General features: G+C 58.3%; 1 protein-coding gene across 3 annotated transcripts in view; it reads right to left on the minus strand.

Moving 5' to 3' along the window:
- The window catches only part of LOC111144160 (calcium voltage-gated channel auxiliary subunit alpha2delta 2), a 138,977-nt gene that overhangs the window by 22,572 nt on the left and 97,417 nt on the right, over window positions 1-18,988 (minus strand). For all 3 annotated transcript variants that reach the window (XM_022498336.1, XM_022498335.1, XM_022498334.1), the window contains exons 4-5: window positions 9,376-9,435; window positions 2,063-2,107 (exon numbers count right to left, since the gene is read on the minus strand). In XM_022498336.1, the coding sequence (XP_022354044.1) occupies window positions 2,063-2,107; window positions 9,376-9,435 (105 nt within the window). The remainder of the gene's footprint in view (window positions 1-2,062; window positions 2,108-9,375; window positions 9,436-18,988) is intronic.

The following is an 18,988-nucleotide window of genomic DNA, read 5'->3' on the forward strand; positions in this document are numbered from 1 at the left end:
TGAATTACTGCCCGGATGGGCTGCAGCGGACTGGCCAGGGTTGGAGCTGGCAGGGCTCAGAAGGGTCTGGAGGAAAGACCCTTCGTGTCTCTTCAAGGGTGGATTCTGTACAGCAAAAGCCAAGCCGTCTGCTGCCCTCCCCTCGCTCCCTCGCCCCTCACCGTGTGTGCCACCCTCTGCCCACCTCGGCACACCCTAGGAGGGCCCTCAGAAGCTCCTGGATGCTGGGTGAAGCCGGGCCAGGCAGCTGCGGAGCCTGCTGCCTCTGAGGCGTGAGCCACTCACGTTCCGCTTGCAGGAGGGGGAGGTGCGGGAGAAGAAAGCCCCCGAAATGTCAGCGGCAGATGAAGGGCGCTGGAAAATTTAATCTCCCAACTTTCCCAACTAATGTGACATTTGGATTCCGTTCTGATAAGCTATCAGCTGGCGAACTTTTTCCTTCCTTCTCTTTCCCCCACCCCCACCTTCTGGCTGGTAATTTAAAAGTAAATGGTCTAGAAAGATCTCTAACTGTACCTCTGGCAAAGATTAAAAAAACAAAACAACACAACAAGCAGGGGAGTCGGCAAATGTGTTCACATCGATATTTATAGAGGGCCGGGCTTTTGGCCTGACTTTAGCCCAGCCCCACCCAGGGTGCCTCTCCCTCCTGCGGCTGGCTGTCCCTACCCCCACGAGGGGCTGGGAAGGGGGTGGTGCAGGGAATCAGTGATCTGGAGCCAGGGGGTGGGGGTCTTGGGCACAGGGAGTTCAGGGGATCCTGGGAGGGGACCAGGCACCAGAACGGCCAAGAAGCCCCTCAGCGCCACCCCCATGTCCAGGGGTTTTGTACGGTGGGCAACTGCAGGCTCCTGGTTTATATTTAATGCACTGATTGCTAAAATTACAGCCTGCTGCTGAGGGGGGTAAGGAATTAGATTCAGGGTCTAATTAAAGGTTCGTTCTTCATTTGAATTTCAGATTCCAGCTTTAATTTTAGCAACTTCTCTGGGAGCCACGGAGGCTCAGCCAAGGGGGAAGCACACCTGCTTTAGCCCCCCCCACCCCTGCTCTGGCCCCCTGCCCGCCTGCTCTCCTGAAGGCTCACCCAGGCCCGCCTGGCACCACCGACCCTCTGCAGGGATCCCTGCCTGCCTACCCACCTCCGGGGTTCACTGTCTACCTCACGTTTGCCCCAGGAAATGCCCCTGGCCAATAAGCCCAGGAGAGGAACCCTGGATTTGGGGGTCTCCTGCCCCGGCCAGAGCAGTGGGGCCCCAGAGAGTGAGCTGTTACGACACCTCTGTTTACAGAGAAGACAGGTTCAACGGCGTTTGCCTCCAAGGCAGGCAGATAAACTTGTGCCTTGGCGTGTTCACCAAAAACCGTCTACTCTGTGTGCCCTGTCCTCTTTTGGACACTCTTGCCTCCTCTGTAGGTCCCCTGCTACCAAAATGGTCATATGGCTTTCATGGGAGGCCTTGGTGACAGGGCGCCCAAGCACACACGAGCCAGTCAGGGGCACAGAGGCAGGGGGGCACTGTGGGTCTGGGCCGTCCAGACAGTCCCAGCACCGCCGCCGCCGCGGCCGTGACCCCAGCAGAGCCCAAGCCCTGTCCTTCGTCTGAAGAACAGGCACAGGGCTGGGCTGCCTCTGCAGCTGGGGCAAGCCTGGCCGAGCTGTGGGGAGCCCTTGATGGTGGGGCCAGCAGTGGGGAGCTCTGGAAGCGGAAGCCGCTGATCCCCTCACCGCAGGGAAGGTACCTGCCCCATCTGAACCGCATCCCGGCCCTGCCTGCCCACCTCCAGGAAGCCCTCCCCACTGCTCCCTCTTCCTGGCTCCCACAGCGCTCAGCCTCCTCCATGCTGGCACCTGGACTGACCCGTGGGAGGAGATCCAAGGGTCTCACTACCTGCCTGGGGTCAGGGGTGGGGCCTGTGCCACTGCTACTTTGCAGGGTGACCTCAGAACTTGGGAGTGCCCCGAGACCTCACACTCATTTTACAGCTGAGGCGACTAGCCCGGGGTGGGGGAGGGGCTCTGGCAGCTCCCCACCCCCCCCAACAGAGGTAGGGGACTCACCAGCTCAGCGTCGGCCTTGGCATCATAGTACAGGATATCTTCCTCCTGGGGGGACAAAGAGGCCTTGACCCTCACAGCTCCTCACAAGGCTACCTGAGGGGTAGTCAGGGCCCCTGGCCCGAGGACAGCACTGGTCCTCTCCTGGACGGCTGGCTGAATCGGACCTGGCATGCCGATCCCTGCCCCAGACACTTCCCCCCTCCATGGGCCCTCATAGCCTCTGGGGAGATATGCAGCCCCCGACTGCATGGGGCCTCCCCAAGACTCCCTGACTCCAGGACCAGGCGTCCTCTCTGCAACCCCGCTGAGAGGTGGGCTCAGAGGCAGCCTGTCTGCAGAGACTCTGGCTGAGGCAGCCCCGGGGGAGTGAGGAAGATGGGAAAATAGAGCCGAGTCTGGGCCAGAGTGAAATAATGACTCGACACCACATCTTCCAATTTCTTCTATTAAAAAGCCTGCTCATTACGGGCATGTACTTATTAATTATCTGTGATTTGTTGTGAAATGCAAGGGGGTTTACACAACAGGAGCGGCAGAAAACAAAGCCCGGCCCCCGCGCCTGCCTCCTGGGGCTCTGCGCGCCTGCCGGTGTGAGCCCAGCCGCCCGGCTGCCCCGGCCTCGTCCGCCTGCCCGCAGCCTGGGTTCTTGGCCATCTGTGCGCCATAATCACCGGCCACCCCGGGGACCCGTAACACAAACGGGCTAATTTCATGTTTAATGATCTTTAATCAGAACTGAGCATGGCTGACAGCAGTGACCAGAAGGTGAATCTGGGGCCTTCAAGTGCCACTGGTTCCAGAGGGGCCACCCCACTCCTGACCCTATGGGTTCCGGGCTCAGGACATAGGAGAAGGCCACTGTCCACGTCGCCCTCCTCCAGTGCTTCCCTGCGCTGTTTCGTGCCGCAGACACCTGGTGCGTGGCCCTGGCAGCCTGTTTCTTTGTGGTCTGAAAAATGGGGGTGTTAACCAAGTGTGAGCCCAGTGGTCTGGCTATAAAACAGCAAGTACAGAGCCCCTTCCCCACCCCATGCTGTATGACCTTGGGGCCGCACTGCTCCCCCTCAGCTCTGGCTCCTCAGGCTTCAGGGAGGGGCTTGGCCTTGGGGACTGCCCAGGTGCTGGGCCTGAGGCCATTGTTTGAGGTGCTCAGTATGGGGGCTTGTGGGGACAGGGGTGTCTTGTCTCCCACCAGTGGTCTGGGTGGGTAGAGGCCACTGGCTGGACCCGTAAACACAGTCCAAGCATTCTGGAACATCGGCCCACTGTGCGTGGGGAAGACTACAGCAGCTGGATGGATGGAAGACCGGAGGCTACCTGATGGCTTTGGTCACCAGAGGCATCTGCTGGCCTCCAGTGCTTCGCACATGCTCAGGGCTCTCCCGGGAGCCCTGCAACCCACCTCAGACAGAGGAGGACACAGCAGGGGTAAGAAAGGCTTTGCACCCAGGCTCCAACCCGCCTTCCCATTGCATCTCTGACCTTTGCCACACCACCCACCCGGCAGGAGGACCGGAACCCAGGTGGGCCTGGTGTGGGGGCTGGGGGCCCCGGGCCCAGGCTCCAGGGTGCTCGGCCTTCCCTTGCGCCCGGCTCCGACCGAAGCACATAATGAAAGCTGACATTACATCAAACACAATAAGGAGTTTCGGTTGATGAAGATCATTCCTGAACACACAAACCCATTAAACCGAGGGGAAAAAATATCAATTCAACACACTCGCTGGCAAAAAGAAACTGTGATTTGTTATCTAAAAGGGGGTTATAAACACGGCTCTGATACTCTTTCCCTCCGTAATGAAAACAGGCGGGCGCGGTAGGAGGACTGCAGATTAGAACATGGGGCTTCACTCACCTACTTTTTAGGCAAACCTCCCGCAAGGACAGGAAAGGGCATGGGTGGGGGGGGTCAGTAATTCCGGGGCCCCCAGGAGACACGTGCTCCTCTCACAGGCCAGGCTGGGGTCTGCCCCCTGCGCAGCACCCCTCCAGCTGCCTGAGTGGCTTCCTCTCTTTTTGTCCTGCTGTTTCATGGTGTCAGCAAAGGATCAGATGCTGATGGCATCAGTGATACAGGGGAAATGTGTCATACAGGAGGATTCCAGTCCCCTGCAGACAATGGGTGAGGCTTAGGAATCTGGGTGCAGTCCTTGTCCCCCAGGAGGCAGGACTCCTCCTTCCCTCTCCTACCTTGAGAGGGCCTGGCCATGCCCCTTTCTTGGTACAGAGAGGAGTAGTATGGGATGGTGGCGGGCAAGGTCACATGTGTGAAAATACACTGTAAACACAGCTGTGGTCTCTATGCTTGATGCGGTGTGGAGCTGGGGGTGGGGCAGGATGGGGCCATCAGGGTTGGGATGGAGGGTCCCTGGAAAGGCCTCTGTGTCTGCTTTGACCTGCGCAGTGCCCCGTGTCTGCCATTACTGTCCTGCCTCGGTAAGACCACAAGGAGGCGGTACCTAGCGATTACACGCAGGGGCCTTGGCAAAGGGTCCCTGCCTCAAATCCTGACCTGAATGCGTGTGCTCTGGGATCCCAAACGGTGAGCGAAGACTGAGCCTAGAGCCTCCAAAGTTCTCAGTGGCCCTGGCACTACTCCTGGGGGTCCCCTCTGTCTCGTCAAGGAGGCAAGGGTGCCTGTTAAGTCCTGTCACCTCAGTGAGGCTTTGCTTTGGGGTCTGGATTTCCCACTTACAAGAGTGGGATGATGCTGCCTGCTCTGAGGGCGCTAGGAAGGCAGGGAGCTGGTCTGTCCAGGTGTTCGGGCCACCCTTACCCATGGTGGGGGGCCCTTATGTTTGCAACTCCACAGCCCTGGGAAGGCCCCGAGGGTGGAGGAAACCCTCTGGTTGGGGAGAAATGGGCATCATCACTGTCTAGGGTCCACACCCAACACCCCCTTCTGCTACCTGGTGTTTTAGGGGCCATTTTGCTTAAACTTGGCAGGGGTGGGGGGAATCACCCCTTCTGAACTTGGATTTCCCCTACTTGTGGATTTCTGTACCCAGATGACACATGAAGGGTGGGGTAGGGGGCCCACATGGCCTTTGTATAGACAACACATCCAATCCCTTAGTGGGAGCGGAGCTCAGGAGAGAACACAAGAGGTGCTGACAGGGGGAAACAGGGCGAGGAGGTGAGCATGGGGATTAGCAGTTGGTGTCTATGCCTGGTACTGGGGTGTACGGTGAGGATGCTTGGCCCTCCTGCCCTGGCTCATGGCCAGCTCAGCTCAGCCAAAAGGACTGTTTTCTGAGAGAGCCGTCTGTCGCCGGCTTGGCAGAGACGCAGGCAGCCGGCCTGATGGCTGGGGCAGACCTCGGGCTGGTGAGGCCACCTGTCCTGTCCAGCCGGCTCCTCTGGCCCGGTTCAGCCTTCACAGCCTTCCTTTTAGGTTTCCAGACAGAGCTACCTCTCTCATCAGACACCGCCCCGCCCCCAGGTAGGGCTGTGTCTCCTCCTTCAGACTCCCCAGGATAGGATTGTTTCCTCCATTAGACTCTCAGGGGAGCACTTTGTTCCCTGCAGGCCCTGGTGTTGGCACTGAGGCCCTGGGGCCAATGGCCTCTTGTGCTTCCTCCACCCATGCCCTGGCCCAGCTCCTCCCAGCAGGCGGGCGGTCCTCACCCACCCTGAGTGTGATGGGTGCCAGAGCTCCTGCTTGTCTGCCTGCGGGGTCATGGGAGGGGCTGCCTCTAGCAAGGGCCATGGTCTCCCTGGTGTGCAAGAGCTGTAGTTCTCTGCCTCTGCCACAGCCAGGGTGTGGGGTCATGGCCTGAGACTAAGAGGGGAACAGGGGGCCCTCATGTTCAGACCTCTCTTTCTCTTTCTTGTGCCGACTCTGACCCTGTGGACCCCAGGGTCCCCTGACTCCCTGGGCTGGTGTCGATGGGGTGTGTGTGTGTGTGGATGTCCACTTCTCAGAGGTCTGCATGTAGACCAGTGTGTGCTGTTGACACAAGGAGGGCCATACCCTACTGATCACAGAGTGGATTCCATGTGCCAAGCATCTCCTCTGTGCCCAGAACTGCCGGTTGCCATTCTCCCCATCTCGGATGTAAGAAGACTGAGGCCCAGGTGCTCTGGGCCAACCTGTCCACAGGGCACTGGGCTGGGCACATGGACAGGTGGTGGGCAACCCTGAATCAGGTCCAACTGCTTCTGGCCTAGAGGAGCCTTGAGTGGGGCAGACAGATGAGTCCGCTGGGATAGTGGCCTGGGGCAGCCTGCACTGGGAATGGTCAGGGTTGGGGGCTCCAGAGATGGATCCTGGGGCCAGTGGGAGCCAATCTCATGCTTCCCAGGTAGTTAACTGGGCAGGAAGAGGCACTGCCCTTCTGAAGGAGGAGGGGAGGGCATTCTTGGGAGAAGGCCCGGCTTGTGGAAAGGGCCCGATTTGACAACTGGCGTTGAGGCTCTCCTGAGCGCCACACGAAGGAACATGCTTATCTATACCACAGCTTATCTATACCTCCCTAAGGTCATTGGGAAGGACACAGTCTCAAGGTGGTGGTGTGCCTGCAACGACGCCATTGCAAAAGACGCCATTCCTTTCCCAGCCTCGAGTTCCCGTATCCCCCTGGCACGGACAGTCCCCATCTGCGGCCGCCACCAGCTATCCCAGGCAGCACAGGCAGGGCTGGCTGGCATGATGGCGGATGTGTTCGAGTTAATGCCTTGCAGCCTGGCAGCTGGGGTGACTGCAGGGTTTCTGGTGAAGAGCAGGGCCCTGGCCCTGCAGCTGGGAAGGAGGGGGTGATTCCCACTCCACCCTGCCCGAGATACAGACAGACACGCGGCTGGATGGACTGAGGGAGAGGCAGTGGCCGGCACCTGCTGGCTGGGTGATCGCTTCCACAGCCGGGGGCATCCCAGATTTAGCCGAGGGGAGGCGGACAGCCAGAGCCCCCTCCTGCCTCCTCTTAGGACGGAGCACCCAGAATTGGACATGTACCTACACTGTGGCCAACTTGTCCTCTCTGTGGCCTGACATGCGGAGCGACCTTTCCACACACCAGGCTGGGCCAGCAAGCAGCATACAACACCAGAGTCCTTTGCCAGATGGGGAAACTGGAGCCCAGCGAAGGACAAACCCTTGCTGGGTCCCACAAGGACTGGGTGTGCAGGGAGCACGTTGTCTCAGGCAGTACCGGTCTAGGCACCCCTGGATGCCCCTGAGACCTTGGCCCCCCTCCTGGCAGGCCCCGCGGTGCCCACTCTGGCCTGGGGTAAGCAGTTCCTGCCTCAGGGAGTAGCTAAAAATCAAGGGTCAGGAGTCTAGCTGGATGATCCTTGTAAATTTTGGGTTTTCTGCAGAGTCAGGAAAAGAAAATAGGTTTGGGGCTAAGGCAGCCTCTTTGTCTTGTTTGGGGCCCGGACTGGGAGGGAGAGAAAACCAGGCCGAGGGCGGGTCTTTTCATTCTCTTATTCCCTGTTCCTTCTCTCACTGCCCTGTGTCTACTCTGCACACAGTCCTGGGTAGGGAGGGAGGATGCAGATATGTCAGGAACAAAGGAAGGGCCAGAGCAGGAGCGGGGTTGGGGGTGGGGTCCTGGATGGCCAGAAGGTGGAGGGGCTGATGGACTGGGACAAGGGAGTGGCCTCACTGGGAAGGGACAGACAGGCCAGGTGGCAAGGAGGAACAGAAGGCAACTGGGCAGAGATCAGGAATAGGCTGGAGTGAGGTGTTCAGCATGGCCAGGGCACAGGGGGAGGCGGGTGAGGAATGAGGTTGCCAAGGGGGCCGGAACAGCCAGATCAGGGCTGGGCCTTGAAAAGGACTTGCCTGGGCAGGGGCTGTTTACCGGTGGGAACATGGTCTGAGTGGTGGGTGCCGCCACCATACTGTTTCTGATCCAGGGGCCGAGGAGGCATGGGGACCCAGCGATGGGTGGTGATGGTGGAAAGGGAGGGAGAGAGCAGGGCCAGTCCTGAGCTCCTGGGAGGCAGGGTCTGTCCAAGGAGTCATCCACTCACTCATGTGCTCACTGTAACCAACCATCTGTTACCTCCAACCCCACCTGAGCTCCCGAAGTGTAGCACCCAGCACCCACCAGGCAGCATAGGAAGGATGCCATGGTGTGGGCAAGGCAAGGCAAGGCAGGACTCGGGGTGGCCCGGGGGGATGGAGGCCAGGGAGGAGGAACAGACAGGTTCAGGGCGCCTGGATCATGGGCATGAGTTTTCTGGGACCTGACAACCCGGCTGTGAATCTCGGCCACCAACAGGTACCGCAGGTAAGTCTCACCACCCTGTGCTTCAGCGTTCTCACCAGTTGAAGGGGGCGTAATTACCCACTCACGCACCAGATGTGCAAGTCCCAGAGCAGGAGTGGCAAGGGCCGAGCCCACCTTATTAGGCCCTGGGTCCCCGCAGGCAGCCCCTTTGGTGCCTCTCCCTGTGGTTCGCACAGAGACCCCCAAGAGGCGTGGCTCAGAGGCCGGAGCAGCTGTGCAGGACACACGAGCCTGGCTAACCGGCCTGGTCCCTGAGGGTTCCACCATCCTTGGCATTGGGGGTTCCCCAAGTCTGGGAGGAAGCCTGCCTCAGTCTACCTTCTGGCTTCCTGGGGACCCACTGAGATGCTGGCCTGACGGAAAGGGTACAGGTGTGTCCAGCCCCAGCCCAAATCAAGCACATTTGCCTGCATTTGTGAGGGAGAGCTGGGTTTGAGACTGGCAGTCAGTGAGGCTTCCCCGACTTCCCGCACATTCTGGGTCCTTCCATCCTCAAGAAGAGACCTCCTACCAGCTTCTCACCCCTCACTCCCTTGGCACCTGGGCTCCTCTGAGCTCTCCTGGTGGAAGGAGAGGCTCCTGCGACTGTGACAAGCCCGGTCCCTGATCGTAGTCAGGTGGCCTCCTAGAATACAGATTGCTGCTCAGAAAATCCCAGGAAGGGGGCAGAGTCCCCTTCTGGCAGTGACAATTCTGGGCCGATGTATTACATCTGGAACGTCCTGGAGTCAAGGAACTTCTTTGCCCCAGGGTCTCTCCAGAGTCTGTGCCCATCCTTAACCTCCCAGGTGAAAACAACTTTGGGGAACATCACTTTAGAGCAGCCTGTCTGCCCCCTGGGGGCCCCCACAGCTCCTCTAGGGTGGAGTGAGAGATTCCTCTCTGCACCCTGTGTCCCAGCACCAAGGGGAGCCTCAAATGTTTGCTGGAGGCTGGACTGCGGTTCCAGGCTCCCCTCCACAGAGCCCTCAGTGCTCCTTCGGTGAGTCTGGGCAGCGCCCCCTCCCCCGAATCCACATCTACACTTGCTGGCTGTGGGCAGGTCACAGGGGCTGGGGAAGGCACGGCAGTTCTTACCTTGATGTTATCCTGCCAGCGATGGGCTTTCTGGAAGTTCTCAGCAGCGTCGGCCAGTCTCTGAGGAACAGAGCACAGAGGGGTCAGAGGCTGAGGAAGGCCCAAGCCCAGCCCCAGCCCTCTCTATCCCTAGTACTCCCTGGGGCCAGGCTGGCTCGGGACTCTCTTGCCCCAGGCTGCCAGACCCTCAGAGAATTCCTTGGCTCCAGACCTTTCTTAGCTTGCTGTGTGGGCCCTCCCCCGGCAGCTGGGTTCACATAGGACAGGTGAAGCCTGCATGAAGTGACCTGAGTGCCATCTCCACGGGACTCCCTGTACTTCAGGCCAGCCATATCTCCTGCCCACAGGATCTCAGGGGGACGCCCAAGATGCAGTAGGACCCAGGCCCTGGAGTCAAGCCCCGTTGCCCCTCTGTCACACCAGTGCCAAGGTCAAGGGTGAACTCCCTCATCAAGGGTGAACTGCCACCAGGGACAGCTGTGCCTTGCTGATGCGTCTTTGCCCAACTGCTCAGGCCCTGAGCACGTCTCACACACCCAGGCCTGCTACCACCGTCCCTGCCCCAGCTTCCTGAGCCCCTTCCCAGCATGGCTCTCCAAGCCTCTGTCCACACAAGCCTGGCCATCCCTTGGGGCTGGTTCCTGCACTCTCCTCCATCACGGCCCGTCTGCGTGTGAGCATTCCTTCTATCCCACACCCTGTTCCCCCCCTGCCCTCTCACAGTCTAGACGAGGAGACAGACACAGATACAAAACTAGGTAGAACCACCAGATCAGGAGGAGCTGAAGTGCTTCAAGGAAGCTTAGTGCTATGGGAACTTGGGGTGTCAGGGAAGGCTTCCTGGAGGAGGTGTTGGTACTCTGCCACCCTCAGGGCCTGAACCCCGGCTGCCCAGAGATTCTTATTTTGCGCCTCCGTGCATCCTGTCCCTCCAGGAACTCTTGAGACTCCTGAAGATGGACCTCTGGGGCCTCCCACAGAGTGAAGCGCAATTAAGTCTTGTTAATCATATTGACAACTGTCATCACGAACCGGTCACTTGCTGCATGCCAGCCCACCACCAGCCCCGTGACATGTCATGTGTAGCTGTCTCCGTTTAGGCCCGACATGTCTTCCTCGGATGAGGAGACCCAGGCATGGAGGTAGTGAGTAGCCTTGCCAAGGTCATAGCATGGGTCAGGCTGGGGCCCTGAGTCCAGGCTTCACAATCACATTTGTCTTGCCCAGTCCATGACCAAGGTCTGAAGGCGCATTCCATGGGCCCACCATACCTGGTGAGGGACAGGGAACACTTGTGGGGGAGGGGCTCTGGCCTTCCACCCCTGCCCCCCTCCATCCCATGGATGGAGGAGTGGAGCAGTGGGTCCCGCCTGTCAGCCTCCCGCCCTCACTCAGAAGGCCCTGGCCTCTTGGTATTTAGGACACACACTCCCATTCATTAGTCCAGGCATGGTGTGGCACGTGGACCCCAGAAGAGAGGTTCTAACAAAGCCTGGCAGCTGCCCATGAGGAGGAGATGGGGGCTGGGACGCGGGAGATTGGTTTTCCCCCCTCCCAGCATGGAACAGGGTCGTGGTGGGGTATGGCCTACGTTCTCCGGGGTGGGATGTCACCTCTGGCAGTTAGCGGGGCTGACCAGGGCCAACCTCACTCCCGCTCGGCCTAGCTCCCCCTCTTCCTCAGGCCAAGAACAATGAATGCTGGGAAAGCTATGAGGCTGGGGATCTTGGGGACAGGGTAGGAAATTTTCTCTTGTCAAACCCCCTCACTTCACGATGCTGGGTCCCTCCTGGCCTCCAATTCCCTTTCCTGCTACTCCACCTGTCTTCTCCGTAGGTTCTAGCCCCTGCCCACCTGTTATGCAGTGCCTGCGTGGGGCGGCTCACCCCACCCCACTTACCCAGCTTCGGGGACCAGGCACCTCTACTCCCAGACACCTCTCATATCTTAGGGGTCCTAGACACCTTCTGGGGGTGACCCTCAGGCCCACTGGAGTACATCCCATCCCCTCCTGGAATAAGCCCATCCACACTGGAACCGCTGTCACCTACATCTTACCCGTGCTGTCACTCAAATCACCTACTGTTCGTCCCTCAGGCTCCTGTGTCCTCTCTTGCCCTTTGTCATCTCTTCTCCAAATGTGGATCTGATCTTGTGGCCAGCCCCTGCCCCTAAGCCCTTCAGCAGCTCCCTATGGCTCTGCATATAGAAGGCAAAGCTTTCTTGAGGTCCCAAGGGGTTCGCTTGCACTGCAGTCCTGGGGCCTCTTCTCAGCCTAAACTATAAACACCCCCCATGGATAGGTGAGGCCCCTGCTTCACAAGGCTGCAGAGTTCTTTCGCAGAGGGCGTTGCTGTGGGACACGCACACATGACACGTGTTATTACTGCTAACCGAGCATCTGCTGCGCCCGCTCTGCACCTGGGCTGGACGGGAGCGCGTGAAGCCAAGAAACAGCCCCCGGGGCCGCACCTCAAGAGCTCAGCCTTGGGCAATTTCCTCCTCAGTGGCCTCCTCCTTTCCCGGGGACCCCAGACCTTTCTTGGAGTGGGCCTCAAGCTCCACTGAGGCCACTGCCCCTCATGGGGGATGAGGTGAGGGCTGGGTATGGGAATACCCAGGTCAGGCCTCTTGGGTCAGGAAAGTGCCAGGGCTGAGGGGGCTGCAAACACCAAACGGATGTCCGCTGAAGTGTCCAACTGGGCCGCAGCCTCAGGGAGCTGTCCTCTCCTGTACCCACCTCCCTGTGGGCCCAGGGTGCCAGCAGCTCCTTCCACCTCTCAGGGCTCCACTCTGTCTGAGGGATGCATGGGCCAGGACCGGGGCTCCTTAGCTGAGCAGCCACGGTGAGGGAGTGGGTTGGGGGAGAGGGCTAGCCCTTAGCCTCCTCGAATTCCCCCGGGCTCGAAGGCCTGGGTCAGCCCACTGACTCGTGAATAACGGAGCGGCAATAGCCACAGCGAAAGGATTACGTTTAATCCTCAGTAACGATCAAGCCATTATTATTTGTTCGGTGTTACAGATCAATCAGCCCATCCCCGGGCGCTGGACGTGTGGAAACTGCTAAACACACAGGCCCGGGGGTTCAGGAGGAAGGGTGGAGGCAGCGGAACGGGGCTGCAGCGGGCAAGCGGCGGCTGCTGGAGGGCCCTTCGGGTCTGAAGGGCCGAGGGGAGAGGACTGTGCCGACCCACGGGCATGCCTGAGGGGCCCCAAGCGGCAGGCAGCCCTGGCCTGGGTTCCAAAGCTGGCTTTCTTGAGTACGTGGCTTCCCCTGCTGGTCCTCAGTGTCTTGTCTGTAAATTGGAGATAGGAACTGTACCCATTCAGATGGTGGGTAGGTTCTTGGCAGCTCCCTTGCTCCAACCCCTAGAAGTTGCCCAGAGGGCCCAGTCTCCTGGGGGTGTCTCTTGCTGGCTCCAAGCATGCAAGGCTCTTGCTCCACGTCTCTGCCTGGGATGTGCTCCCTAGCCCCCCAGTCAGCCCTAGCAGACTCTCACCTCCCCTGGACTCCTCCTATTGCCCTTGCCTGGTCCCTGGGCTCCCCTCCCGTTGGGCACTCAGAGCCTCGGGCTCCCATCTCCACACAGCCCACAGCCCGGCTCAAGTCTGTATGAGAGATGTGCTTGTGGCCCAGCCCCACTCTGCCCTAAGGTTCATCCTCCTAGAGCATGAACCTCCTGCTTCTCCTGGGTCCTTATGATGGCCTCCAGGCAGGCAGGATGGGGAAGGAAACTGAGGCCCAGAGGGGAAGACAGAGCCTACAAGACTCCCAGCCGGTCAGGGGCAGGGGTGGGTGCACAGCTTGGTCCCATGTCCAGGATGTTGCCTTTCTGGGGCGGTGGGGGAGATGTGGTCCGTTCTCACCCCTCAGCCACCTGCAACCTCTAGCTCTCCTGCTACCAGGCCCTAGCACATTCTGCTTTTGCCCTGTGTCCCCTCACCCAGACTCCTCAGCGGGTTTGCTCCCTCACCCTTGAGGTATTAGCGGAGGCCCCATCCTCTTCCCAACCACTCCCTGACCCCTGCCAAGCCCGCATCTGTCCCCGTCACACCTCACTGCTTTCTTCCTTGAGCTCTGAGCTTGGTGAGGGCTCTTTCCAATAAGCTGGCCCCTTGCACACAATAGTAGGTGCACAAGGAACATCCACTAATTTAAGGTCAGAATATCTCTGAACCTGGGTGGAGTCCTGGCAGGAGTCTGGCTCTGCCAGCCAGCTGTGGGACCCTGGGTGGGTGGCTTCCCCTCTCTCAGCCACTTCTCATCACATCGTGGAGGGTTAGGGCCTGCTGGGAGGGAGACACTGCCGCAGAGATGCTGATGGTGGCTGGCCTGGCCTGAGATGTCCCCATCGCGGCCAAGCCGTTGGAGGGAACCACGGTGAGACTGCTGAGCGGGGCTGCTCACGGCCAAGTCCATCACAATAACAGCAGGCATTTCAGAGGCAATTATCAGAGAGTTTCACTTAACAATCAATTTCCCTCGGCTCCGGAAACCGTTCTTACAGGAAAAGGCAAGAAAGAGGAGGACTCGGGGTGTGCTGGGCTGGGGACGAAGCTCCCCTGCCAAGGAGCCCCTTGGCAGACACCTTCACATTTCACTAAGTGAAACATCTTTCCATTGCTATGGAGGCAGTGACCTCAGATGAGGGGCCTGGAGACATGGTGGCTGTCCCTGAGAGGCCAACAGCTGGAGGTCCAGCCCCCGCTGCCTGCTGGGAGGGGTGGAGCTTGGGGGTGAGGGGGCTGAAGCCCTCAGGCTTCTCTCTCCTCTTTGGGGGCCCGTTGCTCCCCCAGTGCTGGGTTCCTCGCTTCTCCTGAGCCTCCTCCTCTCACCCCAGGGCTGGTCGAGCCTGAATGGGTCTGGGGAGCGACTGCCTATCAAATGGGATTTGTTTCGTGCAGCCCAGAGGGAAAGATTGTATGAGGTGTTTGGGCTTAATTAGTCATAGTTACTCCCTCTTCCAAGAGGATACTAGAGGCTTAGGATGAAAGGCTCTGAACTCACGGGGAGCAGGTTATTGAGATCTGGGCCACTGAGGGCTGAGACTGGCAGAAGCCAGGGATGGGGGGCCCAGAGGTGGAGTCTGGAGGCTGCAACGTCCTAGCACCAAGCAGATGCCCTGAAGACACTGCCCAAGGATTTCAAGGAAGGGGATGGGGACAGAGGACACCAGACCCCGCCCCTGGCACCTCCCCTGGGCCAGGGCTTCACGGACAGGTGTAGGTCATCCAGTGACAGGTGGAAGATTGGGCCTCTTCTTCATCCTCCCCCTTCTATGCCCCTTAAGCCACTGGAGAGGTGGCGTTGTCAGTTTCCCTGCCTTTTACAGGAGAGCAGACCGGGGCTCAGAGCATAGGTGTCATGCGCCCAGGCCCCTGGTAGGGAAGTGGTAGAGGGACATCGACCCAGATCTATCAGCAGTGTTGGACGGTGAGCATCTCAGGGAAGGACGGGTCTGGGCACACAGGTCTGCTGCTTGGGCTCAGATGCCCCCCACCTGCCCCTGAGTAGCCGTTCCTTTGTCCTTTCCCCAGGAGAGTAGATCAGCCTTCCAGATGCTGCTCTGAGCCCACCCTCTACAGGCAGTCACTGGGCCCAGACCTCAGGAGGGGCTGAGAACCAGGGTGTCCAGCAGCCCCTGACAACCCAGCCTTGCCACTGCCACCATCCTGCTTCCCTCCCTGCCTGCGGGCCCCGTATTAGCTCTGTATTGTGCACTGATAGATACTAAATACAGATTTCCAATTTCCAGAGCTGTTATGGTCTAATGAGTAAATAATATACATATTTAAAACTGTCTAAAAACATATCTGCATAATTAAAATATCTGCATAATAATGAAGCAAGATGCAGCTTAGCAAGGAAGCAGCTCGAGCTCCAGGGCTGACGACAGGGGTAGGTGCGCAGGTGGGGTGGAGGGTCACTGCCCTGTGGGTCTCTTCCTTCCTGCTACCTTGGCCTGAGTGGGCGTTTGTCTTGTCTGTCTACCACCTGCTCCAGGTGATTACTTCCAACGGTCAGGAACCAGGAGAATCCCAACTTGGCCACGTCCTTGAGGTACACATATGGACGGATGGTGTCGCTGCCTGAGTGACGGCAGTCTTGAGGACTCTGACTGCCACCATCTGTGACACCTGACATGCTTAGGGCTTTCCGGGCATAGCCCCACTCACCACAACCTTCCAAGGGCAGGTCATGTCCCGAGCCCCCAGTTTGCTGGGTTCTGAGGGGCAGAGAGAAGCACACCGGCACGGGCAGAGCGGGCTGCCCAGGACCCATGTTGAAGGAGATGCCGTGGCTTAGCCTTCCTGTCGAATGCGCCACAGACACCTGTGCGCTGGGGTAGGACCACACTTGGCCCTGCCCTCCCACTCTCTCCATCCTGCTGAATCTGTCCACACCGGACACACTTGGCTCCCGTCCATGACACCTCCAACCCACCCTTTCTGTATGAACCCGACCTTCAGCCGAAAGATAAAACCACCACCAAAACAATGAAAAACAAACACTCAAACCTCAGACCCAAACTCCAGCAACCAAAACTGCGGGGAAAATCACTAATGCTCCTCGAAGTGAAGGGCACCTCGGGGAACAGCCATCACGTGGGGCCTGTGTGGTTATTGGCAGCCAACAGGCTCCCTGACCTTTTCCCTTACCAGCTGCACACATTCTTTACGAGCTGATTAAAAAAAAAAAAAAAAAAAAGTAAAATGGAATTTTTTCTTTAACTAAAAAAAAAAAAAAAAAGGTCAGAATACATGTACCAGGAAAAAACTCATTCGAATTGTGGATCCCCTCTGGAGGGGCTGCCGGCTCTCCACCCCCAGGCCTGGGCTTGCTTGCTCTCTGTGGGCATCTCGGCCTCGGTTATCGATTCCTGTGCCTTCTCGGTCCTGCCTGCAAGGGCAGCCCCTGTTTTAATTTCCCAGGAAAGACAGGAAGAAGGGAGGGGTGGCTTGGGCTAAAGATGGAGATGGGGCTGGGGAACTGGGTATCCCAGAGGCTGGAATTTCAGACCACACAGGATTTCCTGGAACATCCCCGGGCACCCATGGAAGGTTGCTGTGTTGTACTGTGCAAGGCAGGACTTCTTAAAAAAACCACTCTCTCCTACTACTGATATGTTACCCTTCACCGGACAGTTTAACATCAGGAGTGGGAAGCCATGTAGGAAGAGTAGGAAGGAAAGGAGGTGAATTGGCACTTGGGGGATGACATCAATTCCACTGGCTTTGCTGCTGTAGCTTTCAACGGGAACCTCCGTCAGTCTAGAAAGAGCTGGGTCCAAGGTATCACGGGGCAGGATCCAAATGTGTCCACTGTGAACGGGGCAAGGGGCGAGGGGTCCCTGTGGGTGAGCAGAACATTCTCAGGGGCTGGCCTGAATTTACAGAGCAGTTGTCAGGCACCATGGCTGAAGTCCACTCTCTGGAAATTTCAGCTCTGGTGTTGGGTTGCTTCAGGAGGGAATGAGTGTGGACAGCCTTGTGCTGAGGGCAGAAGCATAGGGCTGGCTCTTGGGGCCCTGCCATGCCCGGTCACTACTGCTGCTCCTGGGTCCCCTGACGGGCACCCGTCAGAGTTTTCCTGATGAGAAATAAGCCAAAAAATCCAACACACAGGTCAGAGTTTGGGCTATGACCCCAGAGCCCGGCCATATGCAAGCACCTTACCCCTGACGAAGGTGAGCTGAGGGTTGGGCCATGTGGATTCCAAGGCTGAAGGAGCTCGGTCCAATTGGCACAATCCCTCAGGGGGCTAACAGGGGTAAGAACCCACCAACATAGCTGGCACTCCCTTAGTCTCAGCATGAAACCTGCATATCTGTACAGGGGACTCAGTCCCTGGTGAGCCAGGTGGAATTTCTCATAAAATTTCCGGTTTTGTCAGGTTTCCTCCCTCTGAAGGATGACCCAGTGTAATTCACCAATGTATCTTTCGTTCCTTTAAAAAACATGCAGATAGCATCAGGTGAGGGTGTCAGGCCCAGGGCTGTTGGCCACTCTCCAGTCAGAGGAGATGGGCGACACACCATTTATCAAAGTGTACTGTGGAAATGTCGCTGACTCCTCTCCCTCAACAGACCGTGTTCTGGAGACAAGCACGTGAGGGCGTGGGTGTGTGTGCATGTCTGTGTGTGACAATGGCCCTGCCACAGAGACCAGGAGTCCCGAGCTCCTAAAGCCGAGTGGCTGCCCAGTGCATAATCTGGGAAACGTTGCCTTCATCTCTCTGCACCTGTTTCTCACCTGTATATGGGACCAGAATCCTGCCTGGGCTCTCCTAGGGCCACGGGAATGCAGATGCACAATAAGGTCCAGACAGAGAGCAGGAGGCAGACTCACTCTGGGTATTGGAGATACAGCCCCAGGTTGTAGGTTGCCCCTTCCCTTAGCTCTGCCCAGGGACCTTTGGACTGCTCCAAAACAATCTTGGATTCTCTCTTGGGCCTTCTGACCTTGGCTTGACCTGGCTTCATTTGAAGCTCATGCCAATGAACTGTTTGTCCCTCTCCTTATCACTGCCTTTGTCCACTGGACCCCAGCATCCTCCCTGTCCTCCAGCCCAACCCTGCCTTAGGTAGGAACTGAGGGCCCATTTGTATATCTTACTCAACCAACTCTACCCAAGCTGGGCCATCACTTCCCCAACTCCATCTCTTGGAAGCTGGTCCCCTCCAAATCCCCCTACTCCTGTGACCTCCCTCTCCCTTCTGACCAGACCTCTCCAGAACCACCCTCAACCCAACTTCAGACTCCTACCCAAGCTGCTTAGCATAAACTCATCCTCCCCAGTTACCCCCCCAGGCCCATCCCCCCCCAGGCCCCACTTTCCTGTTGCCACCCTTTATGGGGACCTGTGTGGCCTGGCCTTGCCAACCTTGTCACTCTTGCCCCATGATGACCTGGAGTTCTGCCTTCCCACCATGTTAGGTTCCTTGCCCTCATTTGTGCTGCACCCTAAGCCTGGACTACCCCACCCCCCAGCTCCCAAACCCCCACATCTGCCTCCTCCAGGAAGCCTGGTGCTCTGGCCAGCCTGGTTTCCAGAATTCCCTGTGGCACCTTCCATCACTACTTTGTCTGGCTCCCCCCATGTGTGGTCTCTTGAGGGCAGGGACTTGATTCACCAATGTGTGGCCCTGGTTCTGGGTGCAGGCTTCCATCTTGGTCAGTAGGCTGGTGGGGGGGTAGATCAGGAGGTGCCCTTAGACACCTGCTGGCTTAGAGGCCATGGATATGCCTGTGGTGGAGATGGCAGAGACCATGCCAGAAGCATCACCGATGACAGAACACAGGGATTCCAGGTGGTGCAGAGATAAAGGCGTGAGCAGAGTGAGGCTGAGTACAGGCCCCACAGGGTACCCCATGCAGAGGGGGCAAGTGGTTGCCTCCGAGGTCTGAACTGAAGATGTCTGCCTCACTAAAAATCTCATCCACCAGTCCCACCCAGCTGCTGTCAAGTCAATGATGAAATGGTCTGGAAGCAAAAGTCACCGAGGCCTTGCCAGAGTGAGAGGCTGGGGGTGGTGGACACGGGCTCCTCATCTGGACAAGTCAGCCAGGGGTTTGTCCTCCTGTTCTGGCCCCAGACCAGTGCATTCTCCAG

Source organism: Enhydra lutris, unplaced genomic scaffold (genome assembly GCF_002288905.1).
Source record: "Enhydra lutris kenyoni isolate GAN:26980312 unplaced genomic scaffold, ASM228890v2 scaffoldscaffold10, whole genome shotgun sequence".
Taxonomy (NCBI): domain Eukaryota; kingdom Metazoa; phylum Chordata; class Mammalia; order Carnivora; family Mustelidae; genus Enhydra; species Enhydra lutris.